Raw genomic sequence first — 21,071 nt, forward strand, 5'->3', positions numbered from 1 at the left:
GGCAAAATATAATACATGTAAAATGCTTAACAGTGTGATACTAAGTATCTGATGTAACTTTTGCACAGGAAAAATTAAGATACTTTAAAAAGCAGTTATTTTTTCAAGCATATTAACTTGCTCTTAAGGCCTTCATAATCCTAAGAATCTCTCTCTGAAAAATACAATAATTTTAAAGTAGAGTTAGGAAAAGCAATGTACCAGCTAAAAAAAAATTAATACACAGCAGTCAAAAACAGCGTAAAGGCATTTAGTTTTGTTGCTTTACTGGATTCAGATTTCAGTTATCAATTTAAAAAAAGAAGGTTCCTTTACAGAATGGTAAATGCACGAATATAAAAATTCGGTATTTAAGATATACCACATTCTTATTTTTTACTTATTAGTGAAAGGTAATATGACTTTAACATTCAGGAGTAGTGTAAATACTTAATCTATTAAGCTTAAACAAAAAACCCAAATATTCAAAAGTAAAAGTTACAAAAGTCCATATAAGAACTAAAGCTTCATATAGTGCTTGAAAATAGAAAACAATGTTGACAACATAAATACTATAAAACCAACTGGAATAAAAACTCCTCGGTAAATAAAGTAGCAATTAACACGCTTTGCAGAAAGAAACATTACCAAAACAGGTAAATAACCAAGCAGTACTGTAGCTAAGTTTAATACTAACTTTCCAAATAAAAATCCCAAACATTCAAGATGACAATTGAGTATAGATCCCGAGATACAGAAATCCTGTATACAGCTGTAATACCAGATTCACTGTCAAAAACGCTAAAGACTGCACAACACAGAGAAAAAAGCCACTCAAATATAGACTGGTCTAGCGTCACAGAAGAATGAATGTATAGGTAAAATCTTGTAATGTATAAATCATCTGTTTCCTAGTTTTAGCACACATATAAAGAGAAGCTACTCTATGCTGAAATCCAAATAAAACCAAAAGGGGTTTACAAAGCAGCTGCAGCTGAGCCATGAGTTACTAATGACTACATTATTAATTAAGATCAACATCCTACAAGAAGGGTAAGACAAACCCTTAGTACATTGATTCTATATATGAGGAAGGAAATTAAAACATTAAGAATTCAGTCAAAAGGAACAAAACCAAAAGCTTCAGACATCAAATATTTAAATTCTTCAAGAACATTTCTTAATGAAAGAGCACTGGTTTCAAAGCGTCTCTCCAAAGAGAAAAGGAAGCGCCAAAAGTATTAGTAGAATTGAATGCCAAATATTCAAGATGTTATTCAGATCAAATAAATATCCACAAAGAAAATGGAAATACAACTCAAATTTAACTAGCTTCTCAAAGTTTAGACATGTCTGTGCAATTAAAAAATCTGTTTAGCAACCTCAAAGTCTAGCAAAACTGGCACTCCCAGTGCTCGTGACCACAACTAACCTCATCAGCCAGGATCTCAATGTCCCAACAGAGAAAAAACAAGAAATTGCATTTTATCTAAAACTCTCTAATACTGTTTCCACTACATAGTTACTTTTCATAACCACCCTAGGCAGGGTCAGCACTAGAAATGTGGGGCCTTGAAGAACAGCCTCCTTCACCAAAAAATGAAGGCTGCCATAGCTGGCATTTAGAAAAAAAGGTTTTTATTCCATCCTGCCCAGTTTGTATCATGACATTTGTTTTAGACATATACTGCCAATCCACTTAAATCTCACAGATCGCACTCCGCTGAATATTGGACACCTTTCCAATACTAAAATAGGTGAACAGGATATGATACATTTTTGAAAGTACATGTTTGAAAAGTAATAAATTCTAAGCTTGTAGAGATAAAAAGGTCCAAGCCATTCAGCTCTGTGTAAATAGGTGCCGCCTTCCTCTCCTTGAAGTCTTGTTTTCCATTTAACTGGTCAAACTTAATCATCTTCGTCATTAGGTTCTGCTTCAGCAGAAATTTGGTGGAGATACTAATTGAGCCACATATGTTCTTTGCTACTTTTTCCCCAAGCTTTTCCATTTTAAATTCTAATTGAAAGTAACTATGTAATGCCCCATAAAGTGTCTCTTTACATAACATACCTCCAGCTTTCTCTGATATTTCTCACATTCCATTTGGCACTGTGAAAGATTCTTAACTGTTTCTTGTTGCATGAGTTGAAGATGTTCACTTTCAAAGGACTTTAACTTACTTTGGTGAAGAAGTTCAGCTACTTTGCTTTCTGTGCCAAGCTGCATTTGTCTATACCTAAAAGAAAATAAAAGTTTTGATGACTGAAAAATAAACAAACTTAGAATACATGCTAGTTCATTACAGGTATACATTTCAGAAACTAATACAGTATTTTAAAGAGTTTAGTAAGTATTGGTATGGTTAGCTAAGTAACTATTGTAACCCTTATTTGAAACATCATTAGGAAAATTAAATGCTATAATGGCAACAAAACACAGCATGGAAGAAATTACTTAAGCAAGCTAGGACTCTACAGCTTGGAAAAGAGATGGTTGTGAGGAAAACTGAGAAATAAGAGAGGCCTCTAACATCATGAGTGGCACAGAGAATGAGAATAGCAATCAATTATTCACTGTATTTTCCAACAGATGAATGAGAAGGCACCTAATAAACCTAGCAGATGCAGAATGAAAACAAATAGAAATCGCTCTTCACACATGAAAGCTGTGAAACTCCTTACCGTAGAGATGTTGTGGATGCTAAAAATTAACACTTGCTCAAAAGGACACTGAATACACTCAGCAGAGAAATCCTTTGACAACTATTAAATGCAAGATGGTACTGCTCACACAGAAGTCACTTAACAACAAATTGTTAGAATGCCAGATAAACCTTTATTCTAACCCAAGGTGGCTGTTGTGTTAGCTGTCATTTGTCAAATAGCAGTTTCAGCACAATTCCACCCTATTTAGCACCTGATCTTTAGGTGGGATTGAAAGCATTTAACAAAAACAAGGGGATTACTTCAGATATTTTCCCTGAGGATTTCAGATGTAGACATGTTTCTAAGGCACAAAGAGGAAGCAATTTTCACTGGAATTAACTTGAACAGAACAAACAGGTGTCATTATGATGCCCTTTATAATCACTCCGTAGACATCCCTGTATGAGTAAACAGTCCAATGCACGAATGAGATTGTTCCCACACAGGCTGCGTGAGCAGAGACTGGAAATTCTGCCTATTGAGCTCATGAAAAGGTCACTCTTTTTAAAGCAATTTTCTTTTTCAGTAGTATGACATTTGTTCTCAGAGTTACTACACTCAAACTGCTAAATGCCAATTATCTATCTGGTTATCAACTACTGCTGTCAATTTTGCCTGTGGATGCTTTTCGAGTGCTGATACTTTAAGTATTTCATCACCGTTCCCTGATGATGTATGTTCCTATTTTCATTTTACCACACAAAAATAGTTTCAGCACTCTTACATCCTCCACACTTCGTATATGATTGGGTGCAGACAGGACAGTAAATCTGTTCCGCTATACACATTGTTTACAATCCTGGGAAGACTGTTTTGTTCCAAAATGAGTAAGTCTTCACAAAGATACACGTCATCCAGCTAGCTGATGTGCAATGCAATACACAAATGAAATTTATCTACAAGTCACAAGTCATATTTATTGACTTTCAACAACAACATATTCTTATCTTCTACCTTTACACAAAATAAATGGCAATGCCTTCCTGCAGACTGCTTCAGACCTTAAGTTAGTTTAAGGTTCAATGATCTATTTTGTACAGAGCCTGGACACTGGAAACACGTATAAACACCAGCTATGCACACTTCTCTGTACTTACTTTCTGTACTTTCCAGAGAAATCTGTAGTTCTCTGATGATTTTCTAAGTCTACTCAATCAGTTGGGTGCTTTCAGACCATGCTTATCAACACAATTACAAACAGTAACTTCAGAAAAAAAAAAAAACCTGGACTTAGTATTCTGGAAATTTGCAGTAGCTTACACGTGTATGATCTGTTTTGTACTGGTAAGATTATGAAGACTCAGTTTTCTTTTGACCTTACTACACTGTTGAGCTCACTGGTAACTCCTCTGCTGTAGCACAATCAGAGTTTCTTTGTCATATTTGCTTTTTACTGGACCAGATAGTATCTCTGGTTTCCTGGCTACTATTTCAGCACAAGTGTGTGTGCACATGTATACACAGTCATGTAACACAATGTCAAAATACATTCCTTAATCTGCCGAGATGGTCTCTAAGGGGAAAAAAAAAAGAAAACAAAACCACCCCACGTTTTAATACTACTATTATGGAAAAAAATCTTCAGTGTAATGCAGGTGTATGGGATTTTTCTCCATCAAGAAATTTTATCAAACTCGTTACAGTGAAAGAGTACAGGTTTTTGTCTCACAGAAGAATGAAGGTTGGGAATGAAAGGGAAATTACAAATTGAGCTAATGAAAAAAAATGAAATCAAACCCATTTAAAAATCACCTAGAATGAGGTCTCAAATTTGTTATGTCTTTGGGCCATTAGGATGATGAGTCAATAATGCCTGAAATTTACTAAAGCAGAGTGACACAATCGTTATCAAAAAAGGTTATTTCTACAGTAAAGTAGGAGAGAGTATTCAGAGAAGGACTTCATCCTTACAAACCAGAGTTTAAGATTTTTCTATCAGAGGAGTGTTTTTGTAAATGGGTGATAATGATTTATTAACTTTTCAAAATCTGCATACAATGAAACTAAACTGAAAGATTTCATCGTAAAATCATGTAAGTCTGTATACTGAAGAAAATACGGCAGCCAAGTGTTATTTTGAATGAAGGAACTACAAGACATATCCAGCACAGCCTAATCTAATATTGATATTCAAAGATTTCTATCATATATGGCTGTAATGGGAGATTCATTTAACACTTCCAACTTCTTATAAGCATCTCGTAAGTACCGACATAGCAACTCTAATCTGTTTTTACCTCTCTCTTTTACCATGGTCTATCCTACTGACAAAACCCGAGATGTACAGCAGTACTCCTTAATAACTGAACAACGAATCGTAGAACAGTTTGGGTTGGAAGGGACCTTTAAAGGTCATGTAGTCCTCTAATCCCCCCTGCAACAAGCAGGGACATCTTCAACTAGATCAGGTGGCTCAGAGCCCCGTCCAGCCTGACCTTGAATCTTTACAGGGATAGGATATCTACCACCTCTCTGGGTAACCCTCTCCCAGTGTTTCACGACCTTTATTGTAAAAAATTTCTTCTTTATATGTAGCCTAAATCTACCTTCTTTTCATTGAAAACCATTACCCCTTGTTCTATTGCAGCAGGCCCTGCTAAAAAGTTTGTCCCCGTCTTTCTTATAAGACCCCTTTAGGTATTGAATAGCTGCAAGAAGGTGTCCCTGGAGCCTTCTCTTCTCAAGGCTAAACAACCTCAACTCTCTCAGCCTGTCCACATAAGAGAGGTGTTCCATCCCTCTGGTCATTTTTGTGGCCCTCCTCTGGACCCGCTCCAACAGGTCCCTGTCCTTCCTGTGCTGAGGGTTCCAGAGCTGGACGCAGTACTCCAGGTGGATTCTCACCAGAGCAGAGTAGAGGGGCAGAATCACCTCCCTTAACCTGCTGGCCACGCTTCTTTTGATGCAGTCCAGGATGCTGTTGGACTTCTGGGCTGCGAGCACACATTGTCGGCTCATGTCCAGCTTTCCATCCACCAGTACCCCCAAGTCCTTCTCAGTGGGGCTGCTCTCAAGCCCTTCATTCCCCAGTCTCTATTGATACCGAGGGTTGCCTCATCCCAGGTGCAGGACCCTGCACTTTGCCTTGTTGAACCTCAGGAGGTTCACATGGGCCCACTTCTCGAGCTTGTCCAGGTCCCTCTGGATGGCATCCCATCCCTCAGGCGTGTCAGCCACACCATTCAGCTGGGTGTCATCTGCAAACTTGTTGAGGGTGCACTTGGTCCCATTGTCTATGTCACTGATGAAGATATTAAATAGTACTGGTCCCAGTATGCACCCCTCAGGGACACCACTTGTCACCAATCTCCATCTGGACAATGAGCTGTTGACCACTACCCTCTAGATGTGACCACCCAACCAATTCCTCATTCACCAAACAGTCCCCTCATCAAATCCATACCTCTCCAAGTTGAGAAAAGGATGTTGTGAGGGACCATGTCAAAGGCCTTACAGAAGTCCAGACAGACAACATCCGTAATGAAGTACATTAGAAGACAATAAATTTGTAAAGTTAAGCATTCAAGAAGTAGCAAATCCTATTATTAAGCTTGTTACTAGGAAAGAATGCCAAGTAAGTAAATACTATGAAATAATAAATCTTCCAAAGGAAGTCCTACCAAGATTATACAAAACACAACCAACCCTTTTGAATTTTGCAAACTTGATAATACCAACATAAGGCTTTTTAGAATATATTTTAGACATTACTTTCAAGTTTAAAAATGGAAAAAACCCTGTGAGTTGTGAAATCCTCCTGACTCCACAGATGGGTAAGTTCCAGATCTAAGTTCTTTAGAGTAATTACAATACTCTCCTATTTGTACAAACGTCTGTGCTTTGGTTCGGTGCCAAATTTGCAGAGAAACCGAAAGGCTACTGACATTTCCTCCCTAACTTGTCCTGTTGCAAATCTCCCACTTCCAGTCCCAACATGTCCTCTAACGTTCCTGCCCTCCTTCCTCTCTGTCCCAGTGCCAGCTCAGACTTTTCCTGATTTCCAATTCTATTTTCATTCTTTCTACTCGGGGCATCTGTTTTTCTTCTCACCTGTGTTCCTAACCTATTCTGTTTCCATTCCTATCTTATACACCTACCCTTCAACTGCTGGTTTTCTTTCTCTCTGCTCCTGTATCACCCTACAGTTTGGCATCCTTCATCAAATCCTACCCATACTTCTTTCACCACGAGGTTCAAATCCCAGTTTAACTTCCTTACCTTTTGCAACTGAGTCTGGCTGTTAAGGCTTCCTCACTTCCAAAGAGCCCAAAGCTAAGTATAAAAGCACAGAACAGAATTTTCCTTACTCTTCTTTATGCCACTTGGGGTGACACAGAAGGAGTAACAGCAGTCTAGATAGGCCTAAATTAAATTCAGTCACATTACGGATGACACATACGCCGTCCATACATGTGGCAAACTGTGAGACTCCAGTTCAAACATGGGCACTCAAAGGATCTTGTTTTCACTGGTTCTCTTTTTGATCATTGGTACTAAAAACTGGTTGGCTTGTTTCTAAGCAATCAAAAATTTCCCATAAATTGAGTTCACACGCTATCCTCTAAGTAACTGAAGACGTAGGAACTCTGATCTTTAGTTTCAGTTGCTTTCATTGCTCAGCTTCTGAAGCACTGAATGTAAGTCTGATGCGTCATGTATCCAGCTGGTTTCATAAACCAAAAGTCTGTCTTAATATTCATTACAAAATGGGTAAGAAAGCTGTCATTCTTCATTTAAATACACGTATTTCATGGATATTGTTACACTAACTTTAGAAGCATTTTCAGTCATTTGTACTATTTATTGCTTCAATTATGCCTATAAAGTATGTTCAATTATTTCTAATCTGGGCTAAAATAACAATGTGCTTAGTAACAACAAATTGAAATACCTCCAACAAAAGAAAGAAAAAACTCTGATTATAATGATTAAACAGAAGATGAAGCATGTTATCTACAAATTGTTTAAACAATGAAAAAATTGTTTGCTGAAATAGTTTTCACTTAAAATTTGTTTTCCCCAAATAACATGCTGAGAATTTTTTCAGCACAGTATTCCTGTTTTAGATTGCTATTAAAAAAATCCAGAAACATAGTTTAAATGCTAAAGGGTAAACATGATTTAACATGCAAGTTCTTGCCAGATGTTATATTTGCTTCGTATCAAGTAATTAAACATCCATGTGGTTTAGTAAAATCTGTTTGAGAGAGAAAGCTTAGAAGCTTTGTTTAAAGCTGCTTGCTTCAAAGCAGATTTTTGTGTTTTGCAGCATTCTAAGTATTTGTCATGTATTGGCCTCTGATCCTCGTTCTGCCGAAACAACTTCCTTGGAGGCAACACTTCCACATACTCTTCTGCAGTTTGTAGGAAGTGCTAGTTCCAAACATCCAGATTCAGCAAGATAAACAGCTGTTTTACACTACCTGCAATTTCAGGACACCTAAACCCAAAATTACCTATGCAGTACGTGGAGTTCCTCAGTATGTAGAACCCATGTATTCTTTCTACCCTAACTAGACTAATTCCCAGCATACACTAGACTGCACGCTTTTCCCTGCAGCGTCCAAAAAGAACACGCGTACTTCCCATGCATTCTTGTGCCTTACTCCAGAGAATGAAACAGGTTAGTTCCTGCACAGATCTTCTCACTAACCTATAACATGACTGGAAAAGAGCAAAGTTAAAGGTGGCATTTTGAATATACATATAAAAGGCACATCTTGATGAGTTACTATAAAGGCAGCTGCTTATCTTTGTGTTTATTCCACTAGGACAGCTAGAGTGACCTAATTACCATGATGACTGTTCCATCTCTTCTAAGAACTGTAAGAATGAACATTACGGAAGATGAGTCTGCTTTATATATATCTGCTAAATCATGCTGACTGTCAGGGACTGAAATCCATCCTTGTTTCCTTGTTTCTGGACTATGCAATTGTGTTTCCTTTTATTTGACCCTGACCCCGTGAAACTTAAGATTCGTTCCTGTGCTGAGACACAGCTTCAACAGTAATGCTAGAGACAGCTTCAGCCCAGCCCAGCCTGTGCTTGGAAGTTTTATTTCCATCATGAGAATTCCACAATGAACCTTCACTAGGGAGTTTTCTCTCAATCCTGGAGCTCTGATGGACGTTTCATCCACTCTTCCACTTCCTGAAAATGTGCGTTTACTTTTGGGCTACTGTAAAAAAGATGAGCAACTCCTGTCATGCTATTTTTAAAAAACGGAACAGGACGTGGTTGCTACTCTGTGTTAATTCAATGCTGCTGATGCATACTTAGTTTGTTCAGAGTCACTTGTCTAGACGGTTACTACTTGGTTTAAGTAATCAGCATCTTGATTGAGTTAACTCTTTGTTGTTTGATTCAATGAAACAAACACAAAATCTATTCAAATACCCTAACGGAACTTTATCAATATGAAGATATTAATAACAGCATCCTTAACGAAAAGAAAGGATCTGAAGAAACCAATAAGCCTATAATAAGGAATGGGATATAATTCCACCGTTCTTCCTCAAAAATTGTTTTTTAGACACATAAACAGGAGAACAGAGACCTTGGAAATTTTTAGGAGTCTAATGGTGGTCACTTTTCTCTTTGCCTACACATCTTAGTCAAGAGGTATACCCTTGTGTTTTCATTTATGTTTCTGGTAATGATGAATTCTAAATCTACGAAAAACTGAACAGACATGAAACATAGAAATCATCAGTATACACGGTTGATCAGAGAATACCTGCCAGATCAGGTATTTCAGGAGATGTGGGCACAGAAATCTCTAGTTTGTGAATGCTGAAATGGAAATTATCACCCCACAAGATCCCTTGAACAAAACTTCAAAATAACCTCAAAGAAAGATAAAAGATTCCTCTTTTTCAAATAGGAAGGCTATTAAATGAATTCTCTGAAGCTAGTGAAGAGATACCAAAGCAAATAGCTTCAGAGAATTCTCCTAAGTACAGGACAACAATTTACAAGGGAAACATAGCCAAGCTGAAGGATGCAGACACAGGCAGCTCTACCTCAAGCCAGCAGCAGCCAGAAGCAGCTGAACAGTTCTATTGTTTCTGGCACAGCCTCGATACACTGCACAAAGCTATCTTGAGCATCTGCAAGTGCTAGCACAGAAAACGGCAAAAGTCTCCAACCTTGAAAGTATGAGAAACATCCTGAACTGAGGTGGAACACACATCTGGACAAGCAGCAGAATAAGCATGATTAGATTTCTCATTGCCTAAACAATATCTTTGCTCAAACAGACAAATACTTCAATTTAAAAAAAAAAAAAATTTGCTTTGAAGTGACAGATTGAAAAAGGTCCCTGCTCTGCAATAGAGTTTTGGCTATTGTACATATTTTAATCCAAGAGAAAAAAACCTGAAGTATGTTTATTAAAAACCTCATTTAGTCACATTTTCTGTGCACACTATTCTCTATTTGATTTCCCATGGCATCCGAAATCACTAACTTCAATAAACCAATAGTTTTATTTCACAATTTACCTCAGTCCTTGCAAAATTTGCCATGCTAACACAGCTGAATTTTGTACTAAATTAACAAAAATGCAAGGAATTGTAGAGAGACTTATCTGCCAGTAACGCATACTTATTGGTATAGAAAATAATTAATTTGAATTGTAACCACAAGAGTTTTGAAATGAGAAATATATAATAGACCTGAATGAAGAAAATGCCACCAACGTCCTTGCTGTGAAACACTAAAAAAAGAAAAGCATCAACTTTTAATATTACTCTATACTAAATTTCAGATTTGTAACATACCTGTAGAATTGTCTGGCTTGATAATTTTTTTCTGCTGTTCCTCATTATTTTTTTAAGCCACCATACAATTTCAATAACGATTCAACAATTTACTTCCTTAAACCAAGTACTAGCTTCTCCAGAAACAATATTACTTCATGAATAATAGTTGCCATTGTGTTTCTGGAATATAATTGAAATAAATTGCTATTGTAGCAGATGAAACATACCTTAACAGATTTGGGGGACACAGGAAGCTACAGAAATTGTTGATTACATTTTATTATCGCACTGCAAACATTGTTCTTCATTGCTCAAGTAAACTAAGAAATCAGAGCCAACAGTTACATAAAGATTCTGAAATTATTGCTTGAATTGGCTTTTCCTCCTGGATAAAACATAGAAAAATATATCTTTTAAAACTCTCCACTCCCACTAGTCACAGGTTATTTTTCATCAGATATTCAGTTAAATCAATATAAATGTTTTCAGGTCTTTCTTGTGATTCTAGATAGAGTGATTATTACTTTCCAAACATATTCTGGGAGTTTTCAGAATGTCAATACAAGCACATAGTTTTATTTTACATGGCTCAAATACATTTTGATGCAGCATTATTGACTTTCTCAGCTCACAACTGGCACTTAGCATATTTACATACATTCCCTTCACTAAATGTTCTAGAAGAGTAATTTTTCAAGACAGTAGCTCAAACAAACATAAGACTGATAATTAAAGAAACTTGACATAACTATAACTAAACTACCAAATTTACGTGAAATTCTTGAGGTAAACAATCAGTCAATATTCGCAGTATGCTATAGATCCCTCTCCAGGGAATAGACTTTTTTCTTTAAGTAATTGACCCACACTACTGCTGTCACTGTGAAAAAAGAATACTGCATCCAAATATGCACACGCATGCATAAGTATACACCATACACACAATCCCCAAACTCTGAAAGAAATCATAAAACGTTCCTTGCTAAAGCTAGTAGACATTTTGAGTAATTTTTTTTAAAAAAAAAAAAACCAGTCACAAACTTTAAGCCTCTGCAGACACTGAAAAGAAGCTACTGAAAACTTCTGATATACACATATTGGTCAAATCTAAGCCATAAACAAACAAGGGGAACGTGATTCAAGCAAATAAACTCTCTGGGAGTTCATATTGACAAAGTTTGCTACCTTTTGTAGTCATTTACATGATTTACACTATGAACACATAAATGTATAAATTGCATATAATTTTGTTTTCTCTCCAGTCCTTTCCCATTGCTAAGCAGTTTATTAAAATTAGTAAAACCAGAAAATTAAAATTGGATTGCAAAGACATTTTGAAACAATATTATCGGCCATGCAATGGGTATACAGATATATTGTAGGCCTATATACAAACTACCACTGAGCGAAAGGCAATTAACCATCTCATACAACTTTGACAAAACTTTTCCAGTAAATTCAGAGACTGAAACAGTAACAAAGATAAGTCAGAATCATGAAGTTCAAGTCACATTTTACATCTTAGAAACCTAAAAAATTCCACACCATTTAAAAAAATAAACTTAAATATATATCAGCAATCTTATCCTCTACCTTCCACAACACCATTTTTTGTCTGTTGTTGTATATGCTGCTCTTCCTCTGATTTAATAGCAAATTCATTAAGTCACTTTTAGACGTAAGTATATACTTAATAAAAGGTATTTACTGTATGACTTTTAATTCCATTAATGCAAAAAGGGAAAAAGTCAATGTGAAATGATTGACAGAACAGCAGCTATCTGTGACAAGGAGCAATACTGAAATGTCTCTCTCCTTTCAACAAATAAAATCTAAAAAGCACTAAAACCAGAGAGTGTCACAAACAGGAGAAAAATGTTTGGAATGCCACATACTGCCTTAAAACAGTTGGAAATGAACACACAAATTTTTAAGTTCTTAATTCCACAAATGTAACTTGTACATAATCAAAAATATCAAAATTAAAATTCACAATAAAACTATACAGTGCTGAAAAAAGGGAGCTTTTTGGATGATCAGCAAGGAAAGAATAAGAAAAGGAACTGTCATCGCTGAAGCTTCCCAGAAAATGACACGGAGAGAAGTGAGAAAGCAGGGAAAAATCTTTTGAGATAGGGCTAACCAAGAGACCATCAGACAAAGCTCCTCTGACATCTGAAAGAGAAAGGATATATGTAACTACTAAGAGCAGCAGAGAGACTGTTCCGCCCCTCCTCCATTTTCCCAACTGAAAGTCTGGCAGAGTAGGTCAGAAGGTTAGGGTTCAAACAACCATAATTTAGCAAATGATTGGTATGTCCTTTATATCATATGTAACAGGTTTGATTTCCTGATAAGCAGAGTTCAAAGTACAGGCATATCTTGTTATCTGTCAAGGATGGGTTCCTAAAAGCACTACAGTTAGCAATGATGGACAGCATTGCAACTTTTCCCTGAAAAATTAATGTAATAGAGTGTCTTGGTGTTTGCAGTGACTTAAGAAACAAGCAAAATCTAAAAACAGGAGGCCAGCATGTTGCTGGATACTTTTCCATTTATTCCCCAGTAAAATTATCCCTTAAAAACAAGATCTCAACAATGCAAACGCAGAACAGAATTATTGAATAATTCAGGTTGGAAGGCATTTCAGGGGCTATCTAGTCCAACATCCTGTTCAGAGTAAGGTCAGCTATGAAATCAGACCAGGTTGCTCAAACTTTTGCTACTTGGGTCTTGAAAGCTCCCAAGGATGGAGACTGCCCACAATAATGTCTGGCTGTAGCGAAGAAGTTTGTTTTTTTTTTTATACCAAGTTGGAATCTCCTGTTTCAACTGCTGTTCTCTCTTCCTCCTACCATGCCCTGCTGTGAAGGGCCTGGCTCCATCTTCCTGGTGACCACCGCATAGGCACCGGGGGCATTGCTGTCCGGTGCCCCAGCAGTCAGACTGAACAAACCCCCTCCTCAGCCTCTCCTCATGGGGCAAGTGCTCCAGCCCTGACCCTTGTGGTGGCCCTCCACTAGATTCACTCCAGTTTATCATTATGTTACTTGTATTGGATGTCCCAGAACTGGACAACTCTTGATGTTTTCACTATTCTCCTTCTAATACAGCCCAGGATGCTGTCAGGGTACATTGCTGGCTAACACTGAGCTTGCTGTTTCCACAAAAACATCTGCTCCCTTCAAAGACAAGAAGGATGATGTGTAGTCACACACAAGATAATTTGCATTTCCTTATTAGCATTTGAATGCTACATAAAAGCTATTAAAATATGAAAAATCATGTACCAAACACTACTATAACTGTACTTCCAGCAGTTGTTTTAAAGTAAGTAGGATACTGGAAAAATACATAGATTTCCACTTGTCTTTCAGAACCTAAAGGAACTTCCATTAAGCTGCCTGCAGGCCATCAGGCGTGCTTCAGTGTGACTGGGCAGCTCAGGGAAGTTTTTGTTAGAATAGCAAAGGATGGAAAGACACGATAAAGGTAACAGCTCGCAGAGGTGGGTCTTACATAACCAAAGGACACTAAAATGACTGACAGACAAGCAACGGGCAGGGGAGCATTGCTGGATCTGGCTTCTTTCAAGTCTAAGATACATGAAATATCCCTTTCTAAGCAGTGATAGTAACTGGAACCATATTAACATTACCAAGGAGATAGTGTGAGGACCTCTATCATTAAAGTCATTCATATGACTTAAAAAACAAGCTCATCAACTGCATTTCAGCTTTAGAGACAACTATCAAATAATAAAATGTTGAATACTACACTAGCTGGCTTGTTACAATTCTTAAAATGTAGGTATATGTGCGTGTCATTATCCAGAATTGAAACATATACTGCTTCTAAAAATTATTTTCCTGAACTGCGCAAGTCCTTCAAGTCAATCAGAGAATCTTTTGAAGATATTGTAAGAACAACAAACACACTGAGACAACAGCATCAATAACATAAGAGGATACAGAAGACACTCTTAGAGCCCGAAACAAAAGAAAGCAGCCAGTCACATTCTGCATGCTCTTAAAAGCATCAAGCAGGCTAATAAATGAATCCTGAACAGATACATCACCAAGCTGTTTATGACACTAATGAAACAACCTCATTTCGAAGCAGAAAAGAGTTCAACGAGTCTAAGTTTTTTATGAAGCAGCCTATCCCAATAAATTCTTCAGTTATCAAATTATCCTATATTACCTGCTGAGGCATGTGAAAAATGAAAATACTTCAAAAATGCAGTAACTATTTTGAAAAATAATCAGTTAACTCCAAGCTGTCTCCACTCTTGAGCATATTTGCTTTCATAACATACTTCTCTATATTTTATCAGTTGTCTGACAAGTTTAACAAAAATTTCATAGACAGACACAACTTTTCCTTTATACAGCTTTTCTACTTTTTCTACTACTGAAGTTATTAATTTGGGAAAAGTAGTATTGTGGGAAGCAGTTAAAAAGAGAAACCAAAATCCAGGTATGAAAATAAGAAAAGGAAGTCAGAATTCATGAATTACGGGGATACTACGAAGCTCTGCACTAAGTTTCAAGCACACCTTCTAAGAAGAGGCTTAGATTTGATATAACTATCACACCAGCTCCTGAGAGGCTACATCAAAAAGCACTGAAATTTATTTATTTTAGTGCATATAATTCTTAGAGTAATCAACTTTTCTGTTTCTCTGCTTCCTCTAATAATGTCCAGCTCTCTTCTCCCTTCCTAGATACTGTTGCCTTCATTTTTATATTTTCTCCATTCTCTCTCACCATTTAAACAATTTTTTCTTCAGCTGAACTATCACAATCCCCACAATAACCACATCTGAGAAATGTAATTTTCCTTCTTCTTGTAGCAGACTTGAAAATAAATTTTTGTTCTTTCAGGTCTTTTCCCCTAACGGGACCTGTAGGCAAGACTCTCCTGATGTTCAAATATTCCCTGTCCTAGCTGAGTACCTGGCAACTATAACCTTTTCTTTTTAACTTTTAGATCATAGCATATCAAAGCAGACATCTTTTAATTGCGGAATAGAAAGAGAAAGCTCCTACTACTCTGTTTGTTGAGTGCTTGTATCATTTTGTTCCTGTCATCATCCATTCTTTCTGCTAGGAGCCCTAGAATATGAATAAATCTACCATGCAACTAACGAAGCAAGTGAAGATGCAATTCTTGTACTCACCAAACGGCAGACGGAAAGTTCCCTCTAGCGTAGCCATATTGTTAACATTAACTCCTCCGATAAAAATAAAGGAACCCATTCACTAAACAGGATGTTAAAATATGGCTTTAACTCTTTGTATTCTTATGGTTTACAAGAAAGACTTCCACTGAATGGGGACTTAGGTACAGGTAAGAAAAGTTAATTTTCTTTTAAAATTCAAAGAATGAACTGTCGCACTTCAGTCTGACCATGCGAGTTACCAGTTTTGTGGGAACACTTAGGTCATGACTGAAAAACAGTCTAGTTACTACTGTACTTCAGTTAACCTTATTTTGTGTGATATGTAATTCTTTTGCCTTCTTTATTACAAGAAGGTTTAAGTAGAGGTGTTTAATATTTTTCTATATTATTTTGAACTCTTTTCCACTCTGAGCTCCATTCTCAGCATTCCATTCTTCAACTGCTGAAGTCTGAACCAGTTGGAACCAGACTTTAAGATTAATCTAAAACTACTTAATAGCCTAACAGTTCAACTTGCCTTAATTTAAAATGGAGTCAGTCTTTCAGAAAACAAGAAAATCTGCTTGCTGTCAGCTGTTCTTGAAGTTGCAACATTTACAGGTACATGACACTGCAGCACGTTTGTCTTAGCAATACAAATGGGCACCGTTTAATACTTCCACTGCTGTTATATAAACGAGATGGAGCTTGGCCCTTATTTCCACTTCTTCCCATCTCAGAATCCCTGGTAACCATAAATACGTATTAAAAGGCAAACAATAAAGAGGGTGCACTGGAATGTGCATAAAGAAAACACACTTTAAAGAACAGTTACAGACAAATTTGATTTCTGCTTCAGGACATCCACAGTGCTAGTGATTCCAAGCCACATCCCCCACAAAAACACCGTGACTATGGGTAGGGAATCTCTAATAAAGAACTGCAGAATTATGATCCTGAGTCATAAAGAGTCCCAGCTCTCTCAGCCTTTCCTCATAAGGGAGATGCTCCAATCCCTCAATCACCTTGGGTTGCCCTACACTGGACTGTCTCCAGTAGTACCCTGTCTCTCTTGAACTGGGGAGCCCAAAACTGGATGCAGTATTCCAGTTGTGGCCTCACCAGCACAGAATAGAGGGGAGAAATGACCTCCCTCAACCTACTGGCCACACTCTTCCCTAGGGAGCCCAGGATTCTACTGGCCCTCTTGGTGACAAGGGCACATTGCCGGCTCATAGATAGTCTACTATTTACCAGCACACCCAGATCCTTCTCCTCAGAAGTGCTTGAACGCATGTCAGCTATACAAGCAGTGTAGAACTTCACTGCAGAAGAAAAAGAGGGAAAGAAAGTATTCTTTTGTTGTTTGACACAGTTAAAGGGCCAAACACTTCAAACTACAGCACGTAATGAAGCACTAGGCACATTACCTCAAAAAAGGGTCAACAACCTAGCCATAAAAATAAGTCAAGAATCTGATTGACTCAGCCACGCACACATTAACAAATACTTCCTTATATGAGGCTACCCAATGCCTGTGATGAGTAGGAAAACTCTGACAGAATGTAACACAATTCAACAGAATTTGCTTGTTTATATAACATATAAACTCTTTTTAAAGCTAAATGAATTATTTTTTATCTGTCACTTACTACCACACACAACATTATAAATTAGTCAAAGAATAAAACTTGTTACAACTGCAGAACTGTACCTTTTTCACCCATTATAGACACTTTGATTTGCCAGTGACAAGAACTACCTTTCCCAAGTTTTCCGTTAAGAATTACTTGCGTATTTGTAAAGTTAATGACATTGACAGGTTTGAGAAGTTATACCTTCTCTGCCATGTTCATAGACTTTATTTTGTTTAAATAAAGAACAATTATTTTTCTTGTTCAGGTAAAGCCATATACATTTTTAGGATTTTAGGAATCAAAATTGTCATCACTCCAGTACAACACTGTGTGCTAGGATTTTTGGTACATTGTGCTACACTGTTGAGTCTGTGCTGTTACCCCTCTTGTGTTTCTACAATACTGCGTATTAATGCTATACATAGCATTATTATACATGATTATGTATATATGTTTATGATTATGTTATATAAATTAGTATTTCTGTCTTATTAATACTTTTCCTTTACTTCTCAAATTTCAATTTACTCTATTATCTTATATTCTTACTAAAAATGACAATCAATCTCTCATGTGAATTATTCTCTACAGCACATGGAATGAATTTAAAGACTGTAGCTGATCACGTTAACATTAAAATAGGACAAATATGTTGCTTTGGCACAGTAAAGTCAAATCCAGTCCATGAAAGTTTGGATTATGTACAGACAACTCCCCTCTTGACCATTCCTTAGTATGCTATCATTTACACATACTCTACACAATGTGAAAAGACAAACAAGAAAAAAAATTTCTCACAAATATATTTACTGAAAACAAGGAATACAAGAAAATAGGTGCATTCAAAATTAATAAAAGCAGAGACCAGAACTATTTCTTTCATTCAGATATTGCAGATTTACTGAATTGGAACATAAACTTTGTCAGTTTGTAAAACCAACACCCACACCTCAAGTACCTTTAACTCCAGTCTAGATAAAGGCATCTTAAATTCATTTTTTCTACTCTGACCTAAGTTAACTACTGTTTGAGTGTTTTCCTAAAACACTACATTTCTCAGCTGTAACAGCATCTGTCATTCTTGGCTTGGAAGCAAGCTCTTGTATGAATGTGAGCAATCTTTTTTTGCTCCTTTAGAAATGCAGAGTATGTTCAACAACTGTACTATGGATCTATAGGAATCCAAAGCATGTGTTTAAATTAATTCAATGCATCTCTCAGATCATGATCAAATACGGCAAGCAATACGATTAATAAAATAAACAGCACACTGCAGTATTTGGTACTCTTAAGACAGAAAATACAACCATAAAGATTGCAGAGAGGAAAATAATTCAGATAAACACTAGAAGGAGAATTATAACCAAAACAGAACTTAAAGAAAAAAAAAAAAAGACCATTTGACATTGAAGTGACTCAAGAAGAGAAAATAAACCTTTCTACAGTATTATTTAAATATGTTTCTTTCACTCTCTGTGATTGAAAAATGATGCTGCCATTTTTTGCCACTGAGTTTCAATAGTAAAATTGTGTGGCTGTTTTTTGGATCGTATAAAAAAAAGACCTTTTTCTCAAGACCATCTCAAAATATTATTAGTTATAAGTATTATTAATTTTCAAAGTATTATCATGATTAGCATGAAATAGAGATGAAATTTCTGAAATTGTAATGTGAAAAAATGACAAAAATAGCAAAAGGAAGAGGCCTTGAGCACAATTCAATTGGTAGGGCTAGAATCCAGATTTTTCTAAAGATCTAGAAGGCCATTTACATGCACTAGTGTCCTATTGGCAAGACTAGTCTTTTTTCATTTGGTGCAATCACATTTCAGTTACCTTTTAAAATTTGTTTTTCTTATTTTAGGAGATCATCCTTCATTACAGTCCCTCCAGAGATACAGAAACTTAATTTTTATTTTGGAAAATGTATCATGTTTCTAATTTTCAAACAAATTTAGGTTTGTATTTCAGAAGATTGGTTTCAAATGGTTCATTTACTATTTTAGCATTAATGTGGCAGTAAGAAAATGACTACTTTCTAACCATATTTAAAGATCACTGAAGTGAGATGAAATGTGCATGCAAGCAAAATCAACAAAGATCATCTTTTTCAGTGATCGTATGTTTACATCTACAAATTTATCTGACTTTGTCATTTCATAGGAATGTACTAACACACCAATAAATACTCTAAGAGTTTGTAATATGAATCATATATTTTAATTTGTACTGCTGGCATCTTGGCATCAATTTGAATATACAAAGATTTATTTTGTAGGGTGGTAAGTGGAGTAGGAAGGCCAAGACAAGCAAGTACAAAAAAATGCTGGGACTGTAATTATTATGGAAAAATAATAAATACTAATATTGTAAGAGACAATTTAAGAAGTGATGCTTAAACACATCTAATCATTTCACAGACAAGCTATAATACACAGGTAAAATATTAAACTGTAGCAGGCAAGTGAAAGGTAAGCCTGTTGTTTGAACTGTAACATAATTTTTACTATTCTCTTCCTAAAATCCAGAATGTATTAAAAGCATTCTTTCAGATGAAACATTTTTCGTTTAATAGGACACAGAATGATAATTCATATGACTAGCATTTAGCAAAACAAATATGATTAAAACTTACTTCTAAAAGACAAAAAAGTAACATTAGTCTGCATTTTCATAACAAATCTGTTAGCTGCTAAATAAAATGTACAGAAGAGTTAAAACTTATGCAAGAACAAGAATTACAGAGAAAGCTGTGTAATTTGTTTTATCCTTTTTCATAACTAGCTAGTAGAGAAAAAAAAATGCCTTGACAGGTTTGTATGAACTGTTAAATGATAAAAACAAGGAATCAACTTGCAAGTATTTGCACTTTTCACAAACGTTACTTACCCCCGGCCTAAACCCCCACTTAATTGTGCTTATTAAGTTTCCCCTCCTATAATGATATCTTAGACATTTGCAACTCCTTTGCAGTACCCATGCTGAGTACACCTACATTTAGGTGAGTTCTATCTCATGTCAAGCACTTGAAGCAAAAAGCTTGCACGTCTTCCAGAGTGATGTGCCTCTCTGATACGCTAGAAAGTGTGACTCTTATATTAGTAGCATAATCACAATAACAAATAAAAATGCATATACAAATACAGGACTTAAAGCAGGGCTAGAAAACTTAAGGTGGTGTCTCTTTTCATTCAGACACTGTGAAGACAGAACAGACTGAGGAAAAGAATCTAGATTCATTACATGATATCAGGATAACTAAACTGCAAACACAGTCCAAGAATGCAAAAGACATACAGTTCCAGGAATCACTAAGGTACATCTAGTGGAAATGATGGTATCACACAAGATAGAGCAGGAAATTATCTGAAACATTGTTCAGAATTCCAGTCATCTGTGTTGAAGGAAGGTCAAGATTAAAAGAAATGGTACTTGGATGTTCAAGAGAACAAGGAATCTATCCCATGAGAAGTCAGATAAGCTACGGTCTAGGAAAATAAAGTCTGACTAAGATTTTAAGAGGGCAAAACAACAGATATTTAGGGACTAATGCTGGCATCAGAACTCCTTGTTACAAACCAGGAGAAAATAATCTTAGAACAGAAGTTAAAACTCCATCTGAACATGACAACTAGAACAGCTTCCACTAGGAATAGTAAAGATAAGAGTTTAATTTACAAAAACATGGTTACATGCAATGACAAAAGGATCAATGATCCAAAAGGCTCACTCTCAAAATTATGTTTATAAACCTTATAGGTAACTACTTTATTGCCAATATCCACACTTGTATGTTTGTTGGTGTTTTTTTTTTTT

The 21,071-nt window shown here is 36.2% G+C and overlaps 1 protein-coding gene across 2 annotated transcripts in view; it reads right to left on the bottom strand.

Annotated features, from left to right (window-relative positions):
* Positions 1 to 21,071, bottom strand: part of PIBF1 (progesterone immunomodulatory binding factor 1) — a 119,148-nt gene that overhangs the window by 49,330 nt on the left and 48,747 nt on the right. For both annotated transcript variants that reach the window (XM_074153248.1, XM_074153238.1), the window contains one exon: positions 2,054 to 2,219. In XM_074153248.1, the coding sequence (XP_074009349.1) occupies positions 2,054 to 2,219 (166 nt within the window). The remainder of the gene's footprint in view (positions 1 to 2,053; positions 2,220 to 21,071) is intronic.

This window comes from Numenius arquata, chromosome 1, assembly GCF_964106895.1.
Source record: "Numenius arquata chromosome 1, bNumArq3.hap1.1, whole genome shotgun sequence".
NCBI classification, from domain to species: Eukaryota; Metazoa; Chordata; class Aves; order Charadriiformes; family Scolopacidae; genus Numenius; species Numenius arquata.